The sequence below is a fragment of the Petromyzon marinus genome, unplaced genomic scaffold (assembly GCF_048934315.1).
Source record: "Petromyzon marinus isolate PM22_M1 ecotype Great Lakes invasive population unplaced genomic scaffold, UKy_Petmar_22M1.pri1.0 PM_Scaffold_216, whole genome shotgun sequence".
In the NCBI taxonomy this organism is placed as follows: domain Eukaryota; kingdom Metazoa; phylum Chordata; class Hyperoartia; order Petromyzontiformes; family Petromyzontidae; genus Petromyzon; species Petromyzon marinus.
This window is the reverse complement of record NW_027423187.1, coordinates 52,243-78,880: the sequence shown is the minus strand read 5'-3', so window position 1 is coordinate 78,880 and position 26,638 is coordinate 52,243. Positions and strand designations below refer to the sequence as shown.

General features: G+C 47.3%; 1 protein-coding gene across 1 annotated transcript in view; it reads left to right on the top strand.

Annotated features, from left to right (window-relative positions):
* Positions 1–13,568, top strand: part of LOC116958748 (uncharacterized) — a 31,224-nt gene extending 17,656 nt beyond the window's left edge. Inside the window, exons 5-6 of the mRNA XM_076063858.1 lie at positions 3,074–3,417; positions 13,302–13,568. Of these exons, the coding sequence (XP_075919973.1) occupies positions 3,074–3,417; positions 13,302–13,556 (599 nt within the window). The 3' untranslated portion in view covers positions 13,557–13,568. The remainder of the gene's footprint in view (positions 1–3,073; positions 3,418–13,301) is intronic.
* Positions 13,569–26,638: the final 13,070 nt, after the last annotated feature.

Below are 26,638 nucleotides of genomic sequence, written 5' to 3'. Positions count from 1 at the left end.
AACACCTCCTCTGTCAGCCAGGGTCTCTGGGGAGGTCTGGACCGCGTACCCAATGCAGTCATTGCAGCTGCATGAGTCACAGTCCTAAACCTCGCCCATTTACCCTCGACATCAGGAGGAGTCGGGGTCGATGCCAATCCCAGCCGCAGGCGATGATGAAATTCTCGCTTGCAACTTTCATCAGATAACTGAGACCAGGCCACTTTAGGTCGGAATGGGGTCCTGGGTGTACACCCACCACCGGAGTGGAAGAATGGCAGGCGCATCTTACAGATGACTAGTCGATGGTCAGAGGGCAGATCAGCTCCACGGTAGGTCCTGGTGTCAAGGACATAGGCTCGCATCCGCTGGTCCGTCACTATGTAGTCCAGCAGATGTTCTTGCTTGGACCCGGCATGCATCCATGATGTTGTGTGGATGCGCTGATGCTGGAACAGCGTGTTGGTAATTACAAGCCCATGGGCTGCACAAAAATCTAGCAGCCTCCTACCGTTGTTATTGAGCTGATCTGGCCCATGCCCTCCAATCACTCCAGACCAGGTGCCAGTATCATGACCAACTCGGGCATTAAAGTCATCCAACATGATGACTCTATCCCGAGGGGCCACTTTAGCCAGCACCTGTGACAGGAGGTCATAGAAGGCATCTGACTCATCGGCTTTGCCTGCATCCCTCCACGGATGTTCATCTTCGGTGGGGGCATAAGTAACCACGACCACCATTCCTCGCCTCCGGTTGATGGGAAGGCGAGCCCAAAGTAGCCTGGGGCTTACAGCTTCCCACACCTCACCGCCACTCTCCCACGCCCCCTTCATTCTTTTGTTCAAAAGAAGACCCACACCCTGTTGTTTGGCAGTCTGCTGCCCCGAGTAGAGGACTGTCCACCCCTCATGGTGGCAGGAGCCAGAACCGGTCCACCGGACCTCCTGAATGCCACAGAGATCCAGGCGGTACAGGTCCAGCTCCCGACAGAGGAGTGGCAGCCTCTCCTCCGCAGTGAGCGTTCGAACATTCCACGTGGCCACACGAAGTGGCTTTTCGTTGTTTCTGGAGGAGCCCCGAGGGTAGAGATTCAATCTCCTGGCGCCTGTCCCTCCCCCCGGGGCCTCCGGCACAAGCTTATTAGTTAGATATTTCAGTTTGACTCGTGGTTTCGTGGTAATTAATTGAAGGTGGAGGGGTTACTACACTATACACTACTACACTATACACTACTACACTGTACACTACTACACTATACACTACTACACTATACACTACTACACTATACACTACTACACTATACACTACTACACTATACACTACTACACTATACACTACTACACTATACACTACTACACTATACACTACTACACTATACACTACTACACTATACACTACTACACTATACACTACTACACTATACACTACTACACTATACACTACTACACTATACACTACTACACTAAACACTACTACACTATACACTACTACACTATACACTACTACACTATACACTACTACACTATACACTACTACACTATACACTACTACACTATACACTACTACACTATACACTACTACACTATACACTACTACACTATACACTACTACACTATACACTACTACACTATACACTACTACACTATACACTACTACACTATACACTACTACACTATACACTACACTATACACTACTACACTATACACTACTACACTATACACTACTACACTATACACTACTACACTATACACTACTACACTACACTACTACACTATACACTACTACACTATACACTACTACACTATACACTACACTATACACTACTACACTATACACTACTACACTACTACACTATACACTACTACACTATACACTACACTATACACTACTACACTATACACTACTACACTATACACTACTACACTATACACTACACTATACACTACTACACTATACACTACTACACTATACACTACTACACTATACACTACTACACTATACACTACACTATACACTACTACACTATACACTACTACACTATACACTACTACACTATACACTACTACACTATACACTACTACACTATACACTACTACACTATACACTATACTATACACTACACTACTACACTACACTATACACTACTACACTATACACTACTACACTATACACTACTACACTATACACTACTACACTACTAAACTATACACTACTACACTATACACTACTACACTATACACTACTACACTATACACTACTACACTATACACTACACTATACACTACTACACTATACACTACTACACTATACACTACTACACTATACACTACTACACTATACACTACTACACTATACACTACTACACTATACACTACTACACTATACACTACTACACTATACACTACTACACTATACACTACTACACTATACACTACTACACTATACACTACTACACTATACACTACTACACTACACTATACACTATACACTACTACACTATACACTACTACACTATACACTACTACACTATACACTACTACACTATACACTACTACACTATACACTACTACACTACACTATACACTACTACACTATACACTACTACACTATACACTACTACACTACTACACTATACACTACTACACTATACACTAATACACTACTACACTACTACACTACACTATACACTACTACACTATACACTACTACACTATACACTACACTATACACTACACTATACACTACATTATACACTATACACTACTACACTATACACTACACACTATACACTACTACACTATACACTAATACACTACTACACTACTACACTACACTATACACTACTACACTATACACTACTACACTATACACTACACTATACACTACACTATACACTACTACACTATACACTACTACACTATACACTACACACTATACACTACTACACTATACACTACTACACTATACACTACACTACACTATACACTACTACACTATACACCACCCACACCACCACCACGCCCCCTCTAAACCACGCCCTAACCCCTAACCCCTAACCCCTAACCCCTAACCCCCCCTAACCCCGCCCAGCGCTGGAGCTGGCCCAGCGTCTCGTGGACCGCCCCTGGTACCGTGCCGCTGTCCGAGCCAACGCGGTGACGGTGCCCGATGCTCCGGGCCTCTATGCTGTTGGCCGCCGGTCTCGTGGGCACGGCTCGGGGTCCTCCTCCGACTCGTGCCCTGAGGAGTCGTCCTGCTCATCCTCAGGCTCATCCTCAGGCTCATCCTCCTGCTCATCCTCAGGCTCATCCTCCTCGTGCCCAGAGGAGTCGTCCTACTCATCAGCCTCCGGCGGTGGCCGAACCTCTCGACGCCTCTCATCGTCGCAGGGGCCAGCGCCCTCGAGGCACGCACAGGAAATCGTCTACCTGCAGGTCTCTGTGTGGTGTGTGTGGTGGTGTGTGGTGTGGGTGGTGTGTGTAGTGTGTGGTGTGGGTCTATGTGTGTGTGTAGTGTGTGTGTGTAGTGTGGGTCTATGTGTGTGTGTGGTGTGTGTGGTGTGTGTGGGTCTATGTGTGTGTGTAGTGTGTGTCACTGTGTGGTGTGTGTATGGTGTGTGGGTCTCTGTGTGTGGTGTGTGTGTGTGGTGTGTAGTGTGGTGTGTAGTGTGTGTGGTGTATAGTGTGGTGTAGTGTGTAGTGTGTGGTGTGGTGTGTGTGGTGTAGTGTGTGGTGTGTATAGTGTGGTGTAGTGTGTAGTGTGTGGTGTGGTGTGTGTGGTGTAGTGTGGTGTAGTGTGTGTGTGGTGTAGTGTGTGTGGTGTGTGTGGGTCACTGTGTGGTGTGTGTGTGGTGTGTGTGGTGTGGTGTAGTGTAGTGTGTGTGGGTGTGTGTGTGGTGTAGTGTGTGGTGTGTGGTGTGGTGTAGTGTGGTGTGTGGTGTAGTGTGGTGTGTGGTGTGTGTGGTGTGTGGTGTGTAGTGGTGTGTGTGTGGTGTGTGTGGGTCACTGTGTGGTGTGTGTGTGGTGTGTGTGGTGTGGTGTAGTGTAGTGTGTGTGGGTGTGTGTGTGGTGTAGTGTGTGGTGTGTGGTGTGGTGTAGTGTGGTGTGTGGTGTAGTGTGGTGTGTGGTGTGTGTGGTGTGTGGTGTGTAGTGGTGTGTGTGTGGTGTGTGTGGGTCACTGTGTGGTGTGTGTGTGGTGTGTGTGGTGTGGTGTAGTGTAGTGTGTGTGGGTGTGTGTGTGGTGTAGTGTGTGGTGTGTGGTGTGGTGTAGTGTGGTGTGTGGTGTAGTGTGGTGTGTGGTGTGGTGTAGTGTGTGTGTGGTGTAGTGTGTGTGGTGTGGGTCACTGTGTGTGTGTGTGTGGTGTGTGGTGTAGTGTGGTGTAGTGTAGTGTGGGTCACTGTGTGGTGTGTGTGGTGTGTGTGATATAGTGTGTGTGGTGTGTGGTGTGTGGTGTGTATGGTGTGTAGTGTAGTGTGGGTCACTGTGTGGTGTGTGTGTGTGTTGTGTGGTGTGTAGTGTGTGGTGTGTGGTGTAGTGTGGGTCACTGTGCGGTGTGTGTGTGTTGTGTGGTGTAGTGGTGTGTGTGTGGTGGTGTGTGGTGTGGTGTGTGGTGTGTGTGGTGTGTGTTGTGTAGTGGTGTGTGTGGTGTAGTGTGGTGTGTGTGGTGTGTGTGGTGTGTGTGTGTGGTGTGTGTAGTGTGGTGGTGTGGTAGGTCTGTGGGTCTGTGTGTGTGTGGGTCTGTGTGTGTGTGTCTCTGTGTGTGTGTGGGTCTCTGTGTGTGTGTGGTGGTGTGGTGGGTCTCTGTGTGTGTGGTGTGGTGGGAAAAACAACCCCCTACCTCCTCGCGAGCCAGACGGGCAACTCTGTCGTGGACAATGCTGTGGGGGGAGGTCCAATTTTGATTGGCTCCTCCCCTCATGGCGTCTGTGACCACCACAGGGGCTAAACGGGGGCTCTGGACGGGTGCGAGGGGCTGGTAACCCCTCCACCTTCAATAATTTACTACTAAACCACGACTAAAATATGTAACTAATAAGCTTGTGCCGGAGTCCCTGGGAGGACAGGCGTCTATGACGTCTCCTGGCCAAACCCCAATTGTCGGAGCCAGGAGATTAAATCTCTACCCTGGGGCTCCTCCAGAAACAACGAAAAGCCACTACGGGTGGCCACGTGGAATGTTCGAACGCTCACCGCGGAGGAGAGGCTGCCACTCCTCTGTCGGGAGCTGGACCGGTACCGCCTGGATCTATGCGGCATTCAGGAGGTCCGGTAGACCGGTTCTGGCTCCTGCCACCATGAGGGGTGGACAGTCCTCTACTCGGGGCAGCAGACTAACAAACAGCAGGGTGTGGCTCTTCATTTGAACAAAAGAATGAAGGGGGCGTGGGAGCGTGGCTGTGAGGTGTGGGAAGCTGTGAGCCCCAGGCTACTTTGGGCTCGCCTTCCCATCAACCGGAGGAGAGGAGTGGTGGTCATGGTTACTTATGCCCCCACCGAAGACGAACATCCGTGGAGGGATGCAGGCAAAGCCGATGAGTCAGATGCCTGCTATGACCTCCTGTCACAGGTGCTGGCTAAAGTGGCACCTCGGGATAGAGTCATCTTGTTGGGTGACTTCAATGCCCGAGTTGGTCATGATGCTGGCACCTGGTCTGGAGTGATTGGAGAGCATGGGCCAGATCAGCTCAATAACAATGGTAGGAGGCTCCTAGATTTTTGTGCAGCCCATGGGCTTGTAATTACCAACACACTATTCTGGCATTGGCACATCCACACAACATCATGGATGCATGCCGGGTCCAAGCAAGAACATCTGCTGGACTACATAGTGACGGAACAGCGGATGCGAGCCCATGTCCTTGACACCAGGACCTACCGTGGAGCTGATCTGCCCTCTGACCATCGACTAGTCATCTGTAAGATGCGCCTACCATTCTTCCACTCCGGTGGTGGGTGTACACCCAGGACCCCATTCCAACCTAAAGTGGCCTGGTCTCAGTTATCTGATGACAGAAGAGGTCTTCAGCATAGTTGAGAAGAAGCGACAGGCCCACTCTCATCGGCTACAGAATCCCACGTCAGAGAATGAGGAGGCTTACCACAGCCTTCGCTCAGAGGATCGGAGAGCCGTGAGGTGCTGCAAGGATAGGTGGGGGTCGCGGGTTGCTGAGGAGATGGAGTCTGCCTCAGTGGCCCATGATCACAAATCTCTATTTAACTCCATCAAAAAGGTAACCTGCAGCACCACACCTATTACCATCATTAGGGGAAAAAATGGTGATCCAATCTCCGACCCCCACGAATAGGTTTGCAGATTTGCTGAGCATTTCTGTGAGGTCCTGGGGGAGGGAAAATCCCTCAGCCAGGAAAACATCGTGGCACAAAGTGAGGATGACCCTGCTGAGGCTGCGGTGCCTCAAATATTGGAAGAAGTCACCCCCTGTGAGTGGCTGGCTGAGGTGCCATCTGTTGAGGATGTACTGAAGGTGATCCGGAGTCTGAGACCAGGAAAGACAGCGGGCAGAGATGATCTCCCAAGCGAAATGCTGAGGGAGGGTGCCGTTTGTGTACAGACTGCCCTATATGACAACATAACAACAGTCTGGACCACTGGACGGGTTCCGCAGGATTGGAACGATGCCCTAGTGGTCCCCCTCTTTGAGAAGGGGGACCGCACAGACTGTAACAACTACAGGGGCATCTCACTCCTCAGTGTGTCGGGAAAGGTGCTGGCAAGGATTATTCATCATCGCCTTGCCAGGCACGCTGAGGAGAGGCTTGCGGAGCCCCAATGCGGTTTCAGGAAAGGGCGGTCCTGCACAGATGCCATATTTTCTGTCCGTATGCTACAGCAGAGGTGTAGGGAATTCCAGCAAGACCTACATCTCTGCTTTATTGACCTGGTCAAGGCCTATGAAACCATCAGTAGGCCTTAGGCTCTGGAATGTTCTTCGTGCTTTTGGAGTCCCTGACCCTCTGCTAACGATCATTAAGGACCTTCATGATGGTGAGCAGGCCCTGGTAAAACTACGTGGCCGGGAGTCAGAGCCATTCTCTGTACACCTTGGGGTGCGACAGGGATGTCCTCTGGCTCCCACATTATTTAACATCTATTTTTACCACGTAGTTCGTGAAGCCTTCAATAGCTGTACCGGGGGAATCTCCATATGGTACAGATATAATGGGAGGCTGATCGATGCCCGGGTGCGGTCAAGGGATGGCTCCCTATTGGTCAACCACGTTATGTATGCCGATGATTTGGTAATAGCTGCTCAGTCAGAGGAGGAGTTGGAGACGCAGCTGCTGAGACTGGAGCGTGCCACTTAGAGGTGGGGCCTTACCATCAGCCCCACCAAAACTAAGCACCTGCCTGGATATTTTGTACCATCGGACACTCCACCTCCACACCTCCCAATCGGTGATGGGGCAGTTGTGGAGAGAGTGGAGAGTTTCCCATACCTGGGCAGTGTGCTTATGACCGGCTCCAGTTTAACAGCAGAGGTCTCACTCCGAATCAGTCGAGCGGCAATATATTTTCATCGGTTGTGTAACGGTGTGTGGAAGCTACCTGGTCTTTTGCTCCACACTAAGCTTCAGGTCGTCTCGGCCACGGTCATTCCCTCCCTACATTAGGCTAGCCTGACTACGATCCATTCTTGGTTTAACCAGGCTGGATTGTGTGAGGAGCTCACAAATCCTTGAAAGATTTGGGCAAGGTCCCATCGGTGAGCTCCTCCGGCAGGCAAGGCTGCGATGGCTGGGTCATGTAGCCCGCATGCCCAGCCACCGCATGCCAAAACAGCTTTTGTTCGGCCGGATCGAGGGGGCTAAACGGGCGCGGCACGGGCTAGAGAAGAGATGGAGTGATGTGGTACAGGAGGACGTGGAGCTGAGTGGACTTGCCGATGACTGGTAACAGCAGTGTCAAGATCGGCCTCTGTGGAGGAGGCTCGTGAAGGACGCTACTGGGCAGTTGGAGGCAGTCACCATCCAACAACAACGGAGGGCGGAGGAGCGACACTCACAACAATGAGCAGAGCGCCGGGTGGCTAAAGCACAGCAGGTTGGCACAGTAGGGGGCACAGGTGGTGCATCAGCCAGTCATCTCAGTCAGTCGACCCGTGGCACCTGGGTCTGCCCCGTGATTTCCTGCCAGCGGGCGTTCGACACTTCACGTGGCCTCAAGGTGCACATAGCCTGGCACAAGCGTCGTGGTGACGTCACCGTCACTTTGTGGCGAATGGCGGTTGTTGTTGTTTGTCTGTGTGTCTATGTGTGTGTGTCTGTGTGTTTGTGTTTTTGTTGTGGTGGGTCTGTGTGTGTGTGTGGCGGTGTGGTGGTGGTGGTGTGGCAGGGATGGTGGTGTGGTGGTGTGGTGGATCTCTGTGTTTTGAGTCTATGGGTCTCTGTGTGGTGAGTCTATGGGTCTCTGGATGATGAGACTACGGGTCTCTGTGTGATGATGAGTCTATGGGTCGAACTCACGACCTCCTGTAGGCCAGGCGAGGTATTCAACATCTCACAGGGTCTGGGATCGAACCCACGACCTCCTGTATACCAGGCGAGGTAGTCAACATCTCACAGGGTCTGTGATCAATCCCACGACTTCCTGTGTACCAGGCGAGGTAGTCAACATCTCACAGTGTTAGCGATCGAACCTACGACTTCCTGTATACCAGGCGAGGTAGTCAACATCTCACAGTGTTAGCGATCTATACCACAACCTCCTGTGTACCTGGCGAGGTAGTGAACATTTCACAGGGTCTGTGATCGAACCCACGACCTCCTGTAGACCAGGCGATGTAGTCAACATCTCACAAGCTCACGGCATCGAACCCACGGACCTCCTGCAGACCAGGCGAGGTAGTAAACATCTCACAGTGTTAGCGATCGAACCCACGACCTCCTGTGTACCAGGCGAGGTAGTCAACATCTCACAGGGTCAGCGATCGATCCCACGGATTTCCTGTGTACCAGGCGAGGTAGTCAACATCTCACAGGGTCTGTGATCGAACCCACGACCTCCTGTGTACCAGGCGAGGTAGTCAACATCTCACAGGGTCTGTGATCGAACCCACGACCTCCTGTGTACCGGGCGAGGTAGTCAACATCTCACAGTGTCTATGATCAAACTCACGACCTCCTGTACACCAGGCAAGGTAGCAATCGAACCCACGGACTTCCTGTGTACCTGGCGAGGTAGTGAACATCTCACAGTGTCAGCGATCGATCCCACGGACTCCCTGTGTACCTGGCGAGATAGTCAACATCTCACAGGGTCTTTCACGACCTCCTGTGAACCAGGCGAGGTATTCAACATCTCACAGTGTCAGCGATCGAACCCACCGACCTCCTGTATACCTAGCGAGGTAGTCAACATCTCACAGGGTCTTTCACGACCTCCTGTGTACCAGGCGAGGTAGTCAACATCTCACAGGGTCTGTGATCGAACCCACGATCTCCTGTAGACCAGGCGAGGTAGTCAACATCTCACGGTGTCTGTGATCGAACCCACGACCTCCTGTGTACCAGGCGAGGTGGTCAACATCTCACAGGGTCTGTGATCTAACTCACGACCTCCTGTGTATCAGGCAAGGTAGTCAATATCTCACAGGGTCTGTGATCTAACCCACGACCTCCTGTGTACCAGGCGAGGTGGTCAACATCTCACAGGGTCTGTGATCTAACCCACGACCTCCTGTAGGCCAGGCGAGGTAGTCAACATCTCACAGCGTCAGCGATCGAACCCACGGACCTCCTGTGCACCAGGCGAGGTAGTCAACATCTCACAGCGTCAGCGATCGATCCCACGGACCTCCTGTGTACCTGGCGAGGTAGTCAACATCTCACAGGGTCTTTCACGACCTCCTGTGAACCAGGCGAGGTAGTCAACATCTCACAGGGTCTGTGATCGATCCCACGGACCTCCTGTGTACCAGGCGAGGTATTCAACATCTCACAGGGTCTATGATCAATCCCACGGACTCCCTGTGTACCCGGCGAGGTAGTCAACATCTCCCAGTGTCAGCGATCATTCCCAAGGACCTCCTGTGTACCCGGCGAGGTAGTCAACATCTCACAGTGTCTATGATGGAACTCACGGACTCCCTGTGTATCCGGCGAGGTAGTCAACATCTCACAGTATCTATGATGGAACTCACGGACTCCCTGTGTACCTGGCGAGGTAGTCAACATCTCACAGTATCTATGATGGACCTCACGGACTTCCTGTGTACCTGGCGAGGTAGTCAACATCTCACAGTGTCTATGATGTAGTCAACATCTCACAGTATCTATGATCTAACCCACGACCTCCTGTAGACCAGGCGAGGTAGTCAACATCTCACAGTATCTATGATCAATCCCACGGACTTCCTGTGTACCCGGCGAGGTAGTCAACATCTCACAGTGTCAGCGATCAAACCCACGGACCTCCTGTGTACCCGGAGAGGTAGTCAACATCTCACAGTGTCTATGATGTAGTCAACATCTCACAGTGTCAGCGATCGATCCCACGGACTCCCTGTGTACTCGGCGAGGTAGTCAACATCTCACAGTATCTATGATCGATCCCACGGACCTCCTGTGTACCCCGGCGAGGTATTCAACATCTCACAGTATCTATGATCTAACCCACGGACTTCCTGTATACCAGGCGAGGTAGTCAACATCTCACAGGGTCTATGATCGATCCCACGGACTCCCTGTGTACCCGGCGAGGTAGTCAACATCTCCCAGTATCTATGATCAATCCCACGGACTCCCTGTGTACCTGGCGAGGTAGTCAACATCTCACAGTATCTATGATCTAACCCACGACCTCCTGTGTACCCGGCGAGGTAGTCAACATCTCACAGTGTCTATGATGTAGTCAACATCTCACAGTATCTATGATCTAACCCACGACCTCCTGTAGACCAGGCGAGGTAGTCAACATCTCACAGTATCTATGATCAATCTCACGGACTCCCTGTGTATCCGGCGAGGTAGTCAACATCTCACAGTATCTATGATCGAACCCACGGACTTCGTGTGTACCAAGCGAGGTAGTCAACATCTCACAGGGTCTTTCACGACCTCCTGTGAACCAGGCGAGGTAGTCAACATCTCACAGTGTTAGCGATCGATCCAACGGTCTCCCTGTGTACCCGGCGAGGTAGTCAACATCTCACAGTGTCTATGATGTAGTCAACATCTCACAGTGTCAGTGATCGATCCCACGGACTCCCTGTGTACCAGGCGAGGTAGTCAACATCTCACAGTGTCAGCGATCAATCCCACGGACCTCCTGTGCACCAGGCGAGGTAGTCAACATCTCACAGGGTCTTTCACGACCTCCTGTGTACCCAGCGAGGTAGTCAACATCTCACAGTGTCTATGATGTAGTCAACATCTCCCAGTGTCAGCGATCGATCCAACGGACTCCCTGTGTACCCGGCGAGGTAGTCAACATCTCACAGTGTTAGCGATCGAACCCACGGACTCCCTGTGGACCCCGGCGAGGTAGTCAACATCTCACAGTGTCAGCGATCGATCCCACGGACTCCCTGTGTACCCGGCGAGGTAGTCAACATCTCACAGTGTCTATGATGTAGTCAACATCTCCCAGTGTCAGCGATCGATCCCACGGACCTCCTGTATACCCAGCGAGGTAGTCAACATCTCACAGTGTCTATGATGTAGTCAACATCTCACAGTATCTATGATCTAACCCACGACCTCCTGTAGACCAGGCGAGGTAGTCAACATCTCACAGTATCTATGATCAATCCCACGGACTTCCGGTGTACCTGGCGAGGTAGTCAACATCTCACAGTGTCTATGATGTAGTCAACATCTCACAGTATCTATGATCTAACCCACGACCTCCTGTAGGCCAGGCGAGGTAGTCAACATCTCACAGTATCTATGATCGATCCCACGGACCTCCTGTGCACCCGGCGAGGTAGTCAACATCTCACAGTGTCAGCGATCAAACCCACGGACCTCCTGTGTACGCGGAGAGGTAGTCAACATGTCACAGTGTCTATGATGTAGTCAACATCTCACAGTGTCAGCGATCGATCCCACGGACTCCCTGTGTACCCAGCGAGGTAGTCAACATCTCACAGTGTCTATGATGTTGTCAACATCTCCCAGTGTCAGCGATCGATCCCACGGACTCCCTGTGTACCCCGGCGAGGTAGTCAACATCTCACAGTGTCAGCGATCGATCCCACGGACTCCCTGTGTACCAGGCGAGGTAGTCAACATCTCACAGTGTCTATGATGTTGTCAACATCTCACAGTGTCAGTGATCGATCCCACGGACTCCCTGTGTACCCAGCGAGGTAGTCAACATCTCACAGTGTCAGTGATCGATCCCACGGACTCCCTGTGTACCCCGGCGAGGTAGTCAACATCTCACAGTGTCAGCGATCGATCCCACGGACTCCCTGTGTACCAGGCGAGGTAGTCAACATCTCACAGTGTCTATGATGTTGTCAACATCTCACAGTGTCAGTGATCGATCCCACGGACTCCCTGTGTACCCAGCGAGGTAGTCAACATCTCACAGTGTCAGTGATCGATCCCACGGACTCCCTGTGTACCCAGCGAGGTAGTCAACATCTCACAGTGTCAGTGATCGATCCCACGGACTCCCTGTGTACCCAGCGAGGTAGTCAACATCTCACAGTGTCAGCGATCGATCCCACGGACTCCCTGTGTACCAGGCGAGGTAGTCAACATCTCACAGTGTCTATGATGTTGTCAACATCTCCCAGTGTCAGCGATCCAACCCACGGACTCCCTGTGTACTCGGCGAGGTAGTCAACATCTCACAGTGTCTATGATGTAGTCAACATCTCACAGTATCTATGATCTAACCCACGACCTCCTGTAGACCAGGCGAGGTAGTCAACATCTCACAGTATCTATGATCAATCTCACGGACTCCCTGTGTATCCGGCGAGGTAGTCAACATCTCACAGTATCTATGATCGAACCCACGGACTTCGTGTGTACCAAGCGAGGTAGTCAACATCTCACAGGGTCTTTCACGACCTCCTGTGTACCAGGCGAGGTAGTCAACATCTCACAGTGTCAGCGATCAATCCCACGGACCTCCTGTGCACCCGGCGAGGTAGTCAACATCTCACAGTATCTATGATCTAACTCACGGACTCGCTGTGTACCCCAGGCGAGGTATTCAACATCTCCCAGTGTCTATGATGTAGTCAACATCTCACAGTGTCTATGATCGAACCCCACGGACCTCCTGTGTACCCCCGGCGAGGTAGTCAACATCTCCCTACCACCCTCCACCACCCTCCACCAGGTGGCGTGTGCCCCCAAGGACCTCCGCCGCTCCGTGCGAGCTGCGTTCAGCCGCAAGAATCCGTGCGGGCTCTCGGAGGCCCTCTTCTCGTCTGCCGAGAGTGATCTCTACGTGAAGTGGACCCCCTTCAGCCACGAGTGGGAGGCTGAGCTGCCGCTGTCCTCGTGCCAGGCCGCGGTCAGCCAGCGCCTGGGCTACGAGCCGGAGTACAACGAGGCCCTCTACGTCCACGTGGACAGCTGTGTTGTGTCTTAACGTGGTGGTGGTGTGGGTGGGTGGAGCTGGGGGTGGAGCTGGGGGTGGAGCTGGGGTGGAGCTGGGGGTGGAGCTGGGGTGGTGGTGGAGCTGTGTCGTGTCTTAACGTGGTGGTGTGGGTGGAGCTGTGTTGTGTCTTAACGTGGTGGAGATGTGGGTGGAGCTGGGGGTGGGGCTGGGGGTGGAGCTGGGGTGGAGCTGGGGTGGTGGTGGAGGAGCTGTGTTGTGTCTTAACCTGGTGGTGGAGCTGTGTTGTGTCTTAACGTGGTGGAGCTGTGTTGTGTCTTAACGTGGAGCTGTGTCGTGTCTTAACGTGGTGGTGTGGGTGGAGCTGTGTTGTGTCTTAACCTGGTGGTGTGGGTGGAGCTGGGGTGGAGCTGGGGGTGGAGCTGGGGTGGAGCTGGGGTGGTGGTGGGTGGGGTGGAGCTGTGTTGTGTCTTAACGTGGTGCTGGTGGAGCTGTGTCGTGTCTTAACGTGGTGCTGGTGGAGCTGTGTCGTGTCTTAACGTGGTGGTGTGGGTGGTGGTGGAGCTGTGTTGTGTCTTAACGTGGTGGTGCTGGGTGGAGCTGGGGTGGAGCTGGGGGTGGAGCTGGGGTGGAGCTGGGGTGGTGGTGGAGCTGTGTTGTGTCTTAACGTGGAGCTGTGTTGTGTCTTAACGTGGAGCTGTGTTGTGTCTTAACGTGGAGCTGTGTCGTGTCTTAACCTGGTGGAGCTGGGTGGTGGTGGAGCTGTGTTGTGTCTTAACGTGGTGGTGGAGCTGTGTTGTGTCTTAACGTGGTGCTGGTGGAGCTGTGTTGTGTCTTAAGGTGGTCCTGGTGGAGTGGGTGGTGCTGGTGGAGCTGTGTTGTGTCTTAAGGTGGTCCTGGTGGAGTGGGTGGTGTGGGTGGAGCTGTGTCGTCTCTTAACCTGGTGGTGTGGGTGGTGGAGCTGGGGTGGGTGGAGCTGTGTCGTCTCTTAACCTGGTGGTGGTGGAGCTGGGGGTGGAGCTGGGGGTGGAGCCGGGGGTGGAGCTGGGGTAGAGCTGGGGTGGAGCTGGGAGTGGAGCTGGGGTGGGGCTGGGGTGGGGCTGGGGTGGAGCTGGGTGGAACTGGGGGTGGAGCTGGGGTGGAGCTGGGGTGGAGCTGGGGTGGAGCTGGGAGTGGAGCTGGGTGGAGCTGGGGGGGTGGAGCTGGGTGGGGCTGGGAGTGGAGCTGGGAGTGGAGCTGGGTGGAGCTGGGGGGGTGGAGCTGGGTGGAGCTGGGAGTGGAGCTGGGAGTGGAGCTGGGGGTGGAGCTGGGGGTGGAGCTGGGGGTGGAGCTGGGGGTGGAGCTGGGCTGACTCACTCACGGAGCTGATGTGGTGTGGTTAGTTGATGTTGTGTTAGTTGATGTTAGTTGATGTTAGTTGATGTTGTGTTAGTTGATGTGATGTTAGTTGATGTTAGTTGATGTTAGTTGATGTTGTGTTAGTTGATGTTAGTTGATGTTGTGTTAGTTGATGTGATGTTAGTTGATGTTAGTTGATGTTAGTTGATGTTGTGTTAGTTGATGTTGTGTTAGTTGATGTTAGTTGATGTGATGTTAGTTGATGTTTTTGTTGATTCGGTGTGGTTAGTGGGTAGTGATCTGGATGGGTGATGTGGGTAGTGATATAGTAATGTAGTAGTGTATAGTGTAGTGTAGCAGTGTATATGTGTGTGTGTCTGTGTGTCTATGTGTGTGCGTGTGTCTGTGTGTGTGTGTCTATGTGTGTGTCTGTGTGTCTCTGTGTGTGTGTCTCTGTGTGTGTGTGTGTCTGTGTGTCTGTGTGTGTGTGTGTGTCTGTGTGTCTCTGTGTGTGTGTCTCTGTGTGTCTGTGTGTGTCTGTGTGTGTCTGTGTCTATGTGTGTGTGTGTGTGTGTATTTTATTTGTGGTTTAGTGTCTTGGACGGGTTCCGCAGGATTGGAAGGATGCCCTGGTGGTCCCCCTCTTTAAGAAGGGGGACCGCACAGACTGTAACAACTACAGGGGCATCTCACTCCTCAGTGTGCCGGGAAAGGTCCTGGCAAGGATTATTCAGCATCGCCTTGCCAGGCACGCTGAGGAGAGGCTTGCGGAGCCCCAATGCGGTTTCAGGAAAGGGCGGTCCTGCACAGATGCCATATTTTCTGTCCGTCTGCTACAGCAGAGGTGTAGGGAATTCCAACAAGACTTACATCTCTGCTTTATCGACCAGGTCAAGGCCTATGATACCATCAGTAGGCCTTGGCTCTGGGTTGTTCTTCGTGCTTTTGGAGTCCCTGACCCACTGCTCACGATCATTAAGGACCTTCATGATGGTGAGCGGGCCCGGGTAAAACTACGTGGCCGGGAGTCGGAGCCATTCCCTGTACACCTTGGGGTGCGACAGGGATGTCCTCTGGCTCCCACATTATTTAACATCTATTTTGACCACGTAGTTCGTGAAGCCTTCAATAGCTGTACCGGGGGAATCTCCATATGGTACGGATATAATGGGAGGCTGATCGATGCCCGGGTGCGGTCAAAGGATGGCTCCCTATTGCTCAACCACGTTATGTATGCTGATGATTTGGTAATAGCTGCTCATTCAGAGGAGGAGTTGGAGAGATGGGGCCTTATCATCAGCCCCACCAAAACTAAGCACCTGCCTGGGTATTTTGAACCATCGGACACTCCACCCCCACAACTCCCAATCGGTGATGGGGCAGTTGTGGAGAGAGTGGAGAGTTTCCCATAACTGGGCAGTGTGCTTATGACTGGCTCCAGTTTAACAGCAGAGGTCTCACTCCAAATCAGTCGAGCGGCAATATCTTTTCATCGGTTGTGTAACGCTGTGTGGAAGCTACCTGGTCTGTCGCTCCGCACTAAACTTCAGGTCTTCTCGGCCACGGTCATTCCCTCCTAGTGAGACACTGGGTAGTGAGACACTGGGTAGTGAGACACTGGGTAGTGAGACACTGGGTAGTGAGACACTGCTAGTGAGACACTGGGTAGTGAGACACTGGGTAGTGAGACACTGGGTAGTGAGACACTGGGTAGTGAGACACTGCTAGTTAGACACTGCTAGTGAGACACTGGGTAGTGAGACACTGCTAGTTAGACACTGGATAGTGAGACATTGCTAGTTAGACACTGGATAGTGAGACATTGCTAGTTAGACACTGCACTAACACCAATTCCCATCTTCTTGATGCTACGATCAGCCCGTGAATTTCTTCTGTCAGGGGGGTGGGCGGTCATAACTATTAAAGTATTTTTGCTCGCTGTAAATATGTTATTAATATTTGACGTGTAAAAAACAAAAAATACGTAAATATAAATATATATACGTGCGTATCTATGGCGTGTGTGTGTGCGCGTGCCTTTGTTTGCGAGCGTGGTGAAGAGGATGCAGAGGCAGACGTCTTTATTTTCCACAAGTTTCCCCGAGTCTCGCCGGTTCAGATCGCCGCTAGCTCTCCGTCACAGCGGCGATCGGAATGATGTTGTGTGAATGGGCCCCCCAACCACCACCACCACCACCACCACCTAAATTATATTAAACATTTTTTTTTTAAATCGCCTATTATTAAAACTCGAATCCTTTTTTTTTGGTTACGATTTAAAGCATTCATAATAAAGGTTTTTGGTGGGTTAGATCGTGTTTTTATTTATAAATGTGTCGTAACCCTCCACCACCCGACACGGCCAATCAGCAAAACAAAGTGTCACGTTGACATAAGACACAAAATAGTTCACTACTTTAGCCCACCGGTGTGTTGTTGAAGAGTGAATCTCTACAACATTTACAGTTTGAGTTGTACGACGTTTCGCTGGTAAATACATCCAACGTCGTACAACTCAAACTGTAAATGTTGTGGATTCACTCTTCAACAACACACCGGTGGGCTAAAGTAGTGAACTATTTTGTGTCTTTTGTCAACGTGACACTTTTTTTGCTGATTGGCCGTGTCGGGTGGTGGAGGGTTACGACACATTTATAAATAACGTGGCGATCTAACCCAAAAAAACTTTTATTATGAATAATATTGGTCGCGAAAGCCTTCTACGTGTTAAACTTGTTTAAAGCATTCGTGAGTGCGAGGATTCATCTTCTTTGGTTCTTTCGGTGAAGTCACCACCACGTAGAATGAGGATAACAATTATAAATTAATAAAATGAAATATTAAAATTCTCACGACGTTTCGGCCACGACACAAGCGGCCTTCATCAGGTGAAGGGACGAGATTGTCTGGAGGACAGCGCTGGAGTGAACACAGCCACGCTCAGATCGCGACCTTTTAAGCTGTGTGAGAAGAAACAAAGCGCCTTGACAAAGGAATTAGCAACACTAACATCACCAACACTAACATTACCACCACAAACACCACCACTAACACCACCACCACTAACACCACCACCACTAACACCACCACTAACATCACCACCATTAACACCACTAACACCACCACCACTAACATCACCACCACTAACATCACCACCACTAACATCACCACCACTAACATCACCACCACTAACACCACCACTACTAACACCACCACCACTAACACCACTACCACTAACACCACCAACACTAACATCACCAACACTAACATCACCAACACTAACACCACCAACACTAACATCACCACCACTAACATCACCACCACTAACATTACCACCACAAACATCACCACTAACATCACCAACACTAACACCACCACCACTAACATCACCACCACTAACATCACCACCACTAACACCACCACCACCACCACTAACACCACCAACACCACCACCACTAACATCACCACCACTAACATCACCAACACTAACACCACCACCACTAACATCACCACCACTAACATCACCACTAACATCACCAACACAAACATCACCACCACTAACATCACCACTAACATCACCAACACTAACACCACCACCACCACTAACATCACCACTAACACCACCACCACCACTAACACCACCAACACCACCACCACCACCACCACCACTAACACCACCACCACTAACATCACCAACACTAACACCACCACCACTAACACCACCACTAACACCACCACCACTTACACCACCACCACTAACACCACCACCACTAACATCACCACTAACACCACCACCACTAACATCACCACCACTAACATCACCACCACTAACACCACCACCACTAACACCACCACCACTAACACCACCACTAACATCACCACCACTAACACCACCACTAACACCACCACCACTAACATCACCACTAACACCACCACCACTCACATCACCACCACTAACATCACCACCACTAACACCACCACCACTAACACCACCACCACTAACATCACCACCACTAACATCACCACCACTAACATCACCACCTCTAACATCACCAACACTAACATCACCAACACTAACACCACCACCACTAACACCACCACCACTAACATCACCACCACTAACACCACCACTACTAAGACCACCACTAACACCACCACTACTAAGACCACCACCAACACCACCAACGCTAACACCACCACCACTAACAACACCACCACTAACACCACCACCACTAACACCACCACCACTAACACCACCACCACCACTAACACCACCACCACTACCACCACTAACACCACCACCACCACTAACACCACCACCACCACTAACACCACCACCACTAACACCACCACCACTAACATCACCACCAACACCACCACCACCACAAACATCACCACCACTAACATCACCACCACCAACACCACCACCAACACCACCACCACCACTAACATCACCACCACTAACATCCCCACCACCACTAACACCACCACCATTAACACCACCACCACTAACACCACCACTAACACCACCACCACCTCTAACATCACCACCACTAACACCACCACCACCAACACCACCACCACTAACATCACCAACACTAACATCACCAACACTAACACCACCACCACTAACACCATCACCACTAACACCACCACCACTAACATCACCACCACTAACATCACCAACACTAACATCACCACCACTAACACCACCACCACTAACACCACCACCACTAACATCACCACCACTAACACCACCACCACTAACACCACCACCATTAACACTACCACTAACACCACCACTACTAACACCACCAACACTAACATCACCAACACTAACACCACCACCAACACTACCACCACCACCACTAACATCACCACCACTAACATCACCACCAGTAACACCACCACCACTAAGACCACCAAAACCACCACCACTGACACCACCACCACTAACACCACCATCACTAACAACACCACCACCAACACCACTAACATCACCACCACTAACACCACCAACACTAACATCACCACCACCACTAACACCACCACCACTAACATCTCCACCACTAACACCACCACCACTAACACCACCAACACTAACACCACCACCACCACTAACACCACCACCACCACTAACACCACCAACACTAACACCACCACCACTAACATCACCACCATCACCACCACCACCACTAACACCACCACCACCACTAACATCACCACCACTAACACCACCAACACTAACATCACCACCACTAACACCACCACCAACACTTCCACCACCACTAACATCACCACCACTAACATCACCACCACTAACATCACCACCATTGACATCACCAACACTAACATTACCACCAACACCACCACTAACTCATAATAAAGGTTTTTGGGTTAGATCGCGTTTATTTATAAATGTGTCGTAACCCTCCACCACCCGACACGGCCAATCAGCAAAGATAAGTGTCACGTTGACAAAAGACAAATAATTCACTACTTCAGCCCACCGGTGTGTTGAAGAGTTAATCCACATTTACAGTTTGAGTACGACGTTTCGCTGGTAAATACTTCCAGCATCATCGGGCAATTCGCCAGAATGGTAAAGCCCTCGCTTGCTCCCGGTTTTATATAGAGCAGAAGAGTGACGTCATCACTTAACTCATCAGGTGCAGTGATTAGAGGCGTAGGGGGGGGGGGTAATGTAATTATATAATCGATTAGTAATCAGTCATTGGTTATGATTAGTAATGAGTTGTAGATTAGTAATTCTTTAAATCAAAATGTAATGTGTATTATTTAATAATACGCTTCCAGGCCGCACTGAGCCGGTAGCTGTCAGAGCGATTAATGGCTACAATAATGCTCAAATTAACAGAGCACTGAATGCCAAATCACGATCGCAAAGCAATACTACTGAAAGCGACCAGATTGTTAAAACAATAAAAATTCCATATATCTCAGGAGTAACTGACAAATTAGCCCGCGTTTTGCAAAAGCAAAACATTACAGTAAGATTTGGTACAGTACACAAAATTCAAAAACTAGTATCTTGCACTAAAGACGCATTACCTAAACTATCAACAGAAGGTGTATATCGGATTAATTGTTCATGTGGCAGCTGCTACATTGGGCAGACGGGACGTAACATCAGCGTAAGACTAAAAGAACATCAGAGAAATATAAAATTATCTCAAACACAACTGTCGGCAGTGGCAGAACATGCTTGTCAACAAGGACACTCAATTGATTTTGACAATGTTGCAGTGGTGTGTAAAACTAATTATTACTGGCAAAGACTAATTAGAGAATCCATTGAAATTGAGAGGAACAAGAATAACTTTAATCGCTCTGACAGCTACCGGCTCAGTGCGGCCTGGAAGCGTATTATTAAATAATACACATTACATTTTGATTTAAAGAATTACTAATCTACAACTCATTACTAATCATAACCAATGACTGATTACTAATCGATTATATAATTACATTACCCCCCCCCCCTACGCCTCTAATCACTGCACCTGATGAGTTAAGTGATGACGTCACCCTGCTGCTCTATATAAAACCGGGAGCAAGCGAGGGCTTTACCATTCTGGCGAATTGCCCGATGATGCTGGAAGTATTTACCAGCGAAACGTCGTACTCAAACTGTAAATGTGGATTAACTCTTCAACACACCGGTGGGCTGAAGTAGTGAATTATTTGTCTTTTGTCAACGTGACACTTATCTTTGCTGATTGGCCGTGTCGGGTGGTGGAGGGTTACGACACATTTATAAATAAACGCGATCTAACCCAAAAACCTTTATTATGAATAATATTGGTCGCGAAAGCCTACGTGTTAAACTGACTAATACACTATACATTACATTATACACTATACACTACTACACTATACACTACACTATACACTACTACACTATACACTACTACACTATACACTACTACACTATACACTACTACACTATACACTACTACACTATACACTACTACACTATACACTACTACACTATACACTACTACACTATACACTACTACACTATACACTACTACACTATACACTACACTATACACTACACTACTACACTACACTATACACTACTACACTATACACTACTACACTATACACTACTACACTATACACTACTACACTATACACTACTACACTATACAATACTACACTATACACTACTACACTATACACTACTACACTATACACTACACTATACACTACTACACTATACACTAATACACTATACATTACATTATACACTATACACTACACTATACACTACTACACTATACACTACTACACTATACACTACTACACTACACTATACACTACTACACTATACACTACTACACTATACACTACTACACTCACTACTACACTATACACTACTACACTATACACTACTACACTATACACTAATACACTATACATTACATTATACACTATACACTACACTATACACTACTACACTATACACTACTACACTATACACTACTACACTATACACTACACTACACTACTACACTATACACTACTATACTATACACTACTACACTATACACTACACTATACACTACACTATACACTACTACACTATACACTACTACACTATACACTACTACACTATACACTACTACACTATACACTACACTATACACTACTACACTATACACTACACTATACACCACTACTACACTATACACTACTACACTATACACTACTACACTATACACTACTACACTATACACTACACTACTACACTACACTACTACACTATACACTACACTACACTATACACTACTACACTATACACTACTACACTATAAACTACTACACTATACACTACTACACTACACACTACTACACTATACACTACACTACACTATACACTATACTACACTATACACTACTACACTACACTACTACACTATACACTATACACTACTACACTATACACTACTACACTATACACTACTACACTATACACTACACTACACTATACACTACTACACTACTACACTATACACTATAAACTACTACACTATACACTACTACACTACACACTACTACACTATACACTACACTACACTATACACTATACTACACTATACACTACTACACTACACTACTACACTATACACTATACACTACTACACTATACACTACTACACTACACTATACACTACTACACTATACACTACACTATACACTACTACACTATACACTACTACACTATACACTACACTATACACTACTACACTATACACTAGTACACTACTACACTATACACTACTACACTATACACTACTACACTATACACTACACTATACACTACAACACTATACACTAGTACACTACTACACTATACACTACACTATACACTACACTATACACTAATACACTATACACTACACTATACACTACTACACTATACACTACTACACTATACACTACTACACTACACACTATACACTACTACACTACACACTATACACTACTACACTATACACTACACTATACACTACTACACTATACACTACTACACTATACACTACTACACTATACACTACTACACTATACACTACTAAACTATACACTACTACACTATACACTACTACACTATACACTACTACACTATACACTACTACACTACACTATACACTACTACACTATACACTACTACACTATACACTACTACACTATACACTACTACACTATCCTCTACACTACTACACTACACTATACACTACTACACTACACTACTACTACACTATACACTACTACTACACTATACACTACTACACTATACACTACTACACTACACTATACACTACTACACTATACACTACTACACTATACACTACTACACTATACACTACTACACTATACACTACACTATACACTACTACACTATACACTAGTACACTACTACACTATACACTACTACACTATACACTACTACACTATACACTACACTATACACTACTACACTATACACTAGTACACTACTACACTATACACTACACTATACACTACACTATACACTAATACACTATACACTACACTATACACTACTACACTATACACTACTACACTATACACTACTACACTACACACTATACACTACTACACTACACACTATACACTACTACACTATACACTACACTATACACTACTACACTATACACTACTACACTATACACTACTACACTATACACTACTACACTATACACTACTACACTATACACTACTACACTATACACTACTACACTACACTATACACTACTACACTATACACTACTACACTATACACTACTACACTATACTCTACACTACTACACTACACTATACACTACACTATACACTACTACACTATACACTACTACTACACTATACACTACTACTACACTATACACTACTACACTATACACTACTACACTACACTATACACTACTACACTATACACTACTACACTATACACTACTACACTATACACTACTACACTATACTCTACACTACTACACTACACTATACACTACTACACTACACTATACACTACTACACTGTACACTACTACTACACTATACACTACTACACTATACACTAATAGACTACTACACTACTACACTACACTATACACTACTACACTATACACTACACTATACACTACATTATACACTATACATTACTACACTATACACTACTACACTATACACTATTACACTATACACTACTACACTACTACACTATACACTACTACACTACACTACTACACTACACTATACACTACTACACTACACTATACACTACTACACTACACTATACACTACTACACTATACACTACTACACTACACTATACACTACTACACTATACACTACTACACTATACACTACTACACTACTACACTATACACTACACTATACACTACTACACTATACACTACTACACTATACACTACTACACTATACACTACTACACTATACACTACTACACTATACACTACTACACTACACTACTACACTACACTATACACTACTACACTATACACTACTACACTATACACTACTACACTATACACTACTACATTATACACTACACTATACACTACTACACTATACACTACTACACTACACTACACTATACACTACTACACTATACACTACTACACTATACACTACTACACTATACACTACTACACTACACTATACACTACTACACTATACACTACTACACTATACACTACTACACTATACACTACTACACTATACACTACTACACTATACACTACTACACTATACACTACTACACTATACACTACTACACTATACACTACACTATACACTACACTATACACTACTACACTATACACTACTACACTATACACTACTACACTATACACTACTACACTATACACTACACTATACACTACTACACTATACACTACACTATACACCACTACTACACTATACACTACTACACTATACACTACTACACTATACACTACTACACTATACACTACACTACTACACTACACTACTACACTATACACTACACTACACTATACACTACTACACTATACACTACTACACTATAAACTACTACACTATACACTACTACACTACACACTAGTACACTATACACTACACTACACTATACACTATACTACACTATACACTACTACACTACACTACTACACTATACACTATACACTACTACACTATACACTACTACACTATACACTACTACACTATACACTACACTACACTATACACTACTACACTACTACACTATACACTATAAACTACTACACTATACACTACTACACTACACACTACTACACTATACACTACACTACACTATACACTATACTACACTATACACTACTACACTACACTACTACACTATACACTATACACTACTACACTATACACTACTACACTACACTATACACTACTACACTATACACTACACTATACACTACTACACTATACACTACTACACTATACACTACACTATACACTACTACACTATACACTAGTACACTACTACACTATACACTACTACACTATACACTACTACACTATACACTACACTATACACTACAACACTATACACTAGTACACTACTACACTATACACTACACTATACACTACACTATACACTAATACACTATACACTACACTATACACTACTACACTATACACTACTACACTATACACTACTACACTACACACTATACACTACTACACTACACACTATACACTACTACACTATACACTACACTATACACTACTACACTATACACTACTACACTATACACTACTACACTATACACTACTACACTATACACTACTACACTATACACTACTACACTATACACTACTACACTATACACTACTACACTATACACTACTACACTACACTATACACTACTACACTATACACTACTACACTATACACTACTACACTATACACTACTACACTATCCTCTACACTACTACACTACACTATACACTACTACACTACACTACTACTACACTATACACTACTACTACACTATACACTACTACACTATACACTACTACACTACACTATACACTACTACACTATACACTACTACACTATACACTACTACACTATACACTACTACACTATACACTACACTATACACTACTACACTATACACTAGTACACTACTACACTATACACTACTACACTATACACTACTACACTATACACTACACTATACACTACTACACT